The 1,703-nt window shown below is 31.9% G+C and overlaps 1 protein-coding gene across 1 annotated transcript; it reads right to left on the bottom strand.

Annotated features, from left to right (window-relative positions):
* Positions 1–546: 546 nt before the first annotated feature.
* Positions 547–1,703, bottom strand: LOC119679799 (mediator of RNA polymerase II transcription subunit 30). Its single transcript, XM_038092344.1, has 2 exons — positions 1,360–1,703; positions 547–1,297 (listed from the first exon to the last, which is right to left on the bottom strand). The coding sequence occupies exons 1-2, from the start codon at positions 1,621–1,623 to the stop codon at positions 668–670; spliced, it is 894 nt and encodes a 297-aa protein (XP_037948272.1). The 5' UTR covers positions 1,624–1,703; the 3' UTR covers positions 547–667.

Genomic DNA, 1,703 nt, shown 5'->3' with positions numbered 1-1,703 from the left:
TAAACAAAAATTGTAGAGAACTACGTTTTCTGCTTAAATTGAGCTATATATAACTAAGAACTTATATAAAGTCTACTAATTTTTCGTTGTATTGTAGAAATTGAATATGACGATATTAGCATTTCACTAATTCCCGTGTCTGCTTGTATTTTAAAGTAATGTAGTCTAATCAACACATCATAATTTAACTAGTTATTAAAATATTGTACTACAGTTAAGTTATTTCAAAGCAGAATTGGCCTACAGGGCTAAGTGGATTCCCCTACAACATAATATCTGTAGCAAATATTATTATAAACATTTGTAACTCCGATTCCGATTATATATTGTAATGAAAATGAATAAGAATATTGGATCTATATAATAGATCCTATAAAGCACTCATATTAGCTTAAGGTCGGAAAATAAATATCATACATTGTATTTTATATGCTGAATCGCAAAACAATAAAATTAAATTAATTCACTGTGATTACTTAAAGTTAATCGTAAAAACAGATATGAACACATAAAACGATATAAAAACAAAAAATTCTTGTGAGAAGATTATTTTTAATAAAGATTACAGATTGTATATTGTGAGTAAATTATATACACAGCCGCTCTTTCACATATTTGTTAAAACTTAACTAGGTGTTTATAATATATATATTTGAGATATAAGGATCTAGGAGCGTCGCATATTAAGCATAGTATTTATTTCCCATATTATAATTCTGGTACGATCAATTATTTCGCGTAATTGACGATTCTTTAACTTGACCGTTTCAATTAATTCTTGATTTTCCTGTAAAGCCTTACGATATTCTTCACATTGTGTAGCTTCGTTGCGATGTTCCGGCTCATCTTTATATGGTATAAGACTTTCTACATGAGCATATTCCATTCCTTGTGAATAGCCATCATTACATTTTTCATATATAATACGTACACGTTTAAACAGAAGCCTTATTGTGCGAAAATGTTCTTGCACTTTTTTGACAGTAATTTCATCGCGATTTGCAGTTGGTTGAATTATTTTCAATGCACCAAATATTTCTTGAAAACGTGATGCGATATCTTGTACTGTTTCTTGCCCTAAACGTGATAGCGATACAATATTTATTTCTTTTGTCTGTGTTGGCATCTGTATTGAAGTTGCAGATGGACCTGGAGCTGCTTGATGATGATGTTGATGTAAATTCCCACCTGATAGTACTCCCATTGACGTTGTTTGTGGTGGTGGTTGCGGCTGCTGTTGTTGTTGTTGCTGCTGCTGTTGCATTTGCATTTGTTGATGCGGCATAATTTGTTGTGGCTAGGTAGTTACATATATTTTTATTGCTTTATACATTTATATAATAAACTAGTCAAACCCACCATTCCAACTGGATTCATCACACCCATTCCAGACATTGCATGTTGTTGTGTTTGTTGAATCATAGTATTTTGGTTGTAACCGGTCATGTTGGGCAACATACCACCTCCTTGCATGTTTGCACCAATATTCATTGGATGGTTTTGAGATAAGTTACCCATTTGCATTTGATTCATCGGATTAATCATTTGCTGTTGCTGATTAAATTGGTTTCGATGACTCGCACCAAGTGGGTTATTATAATTACTTGGATATTGACCGGACATTTTTACTTATTGCAGATGCAGCTTTTTTGTTTTAACTTCAAATGACAATATTCTGCCAGTGTTTAGAAATGACAAATAAT

The sequence above is a fragment of the Teleopsis dalmanni genome, chromosome 2 (assembly GCF_002237135.1).
Source record: "Teleopsis dalmanni isolate 2A chromosome 2, ASM223713v2, whole genome shotgun sequence".
Lineage (NCBI taxonomy): Eukaryota > Metazoa > Arthropoda > Insecta > Diptera > Diopsidae > Teleopsis > Teleopsis dalmanni.
This window is presented reverse-complemented; position numbering and strand designations above follow the sequence as displayed.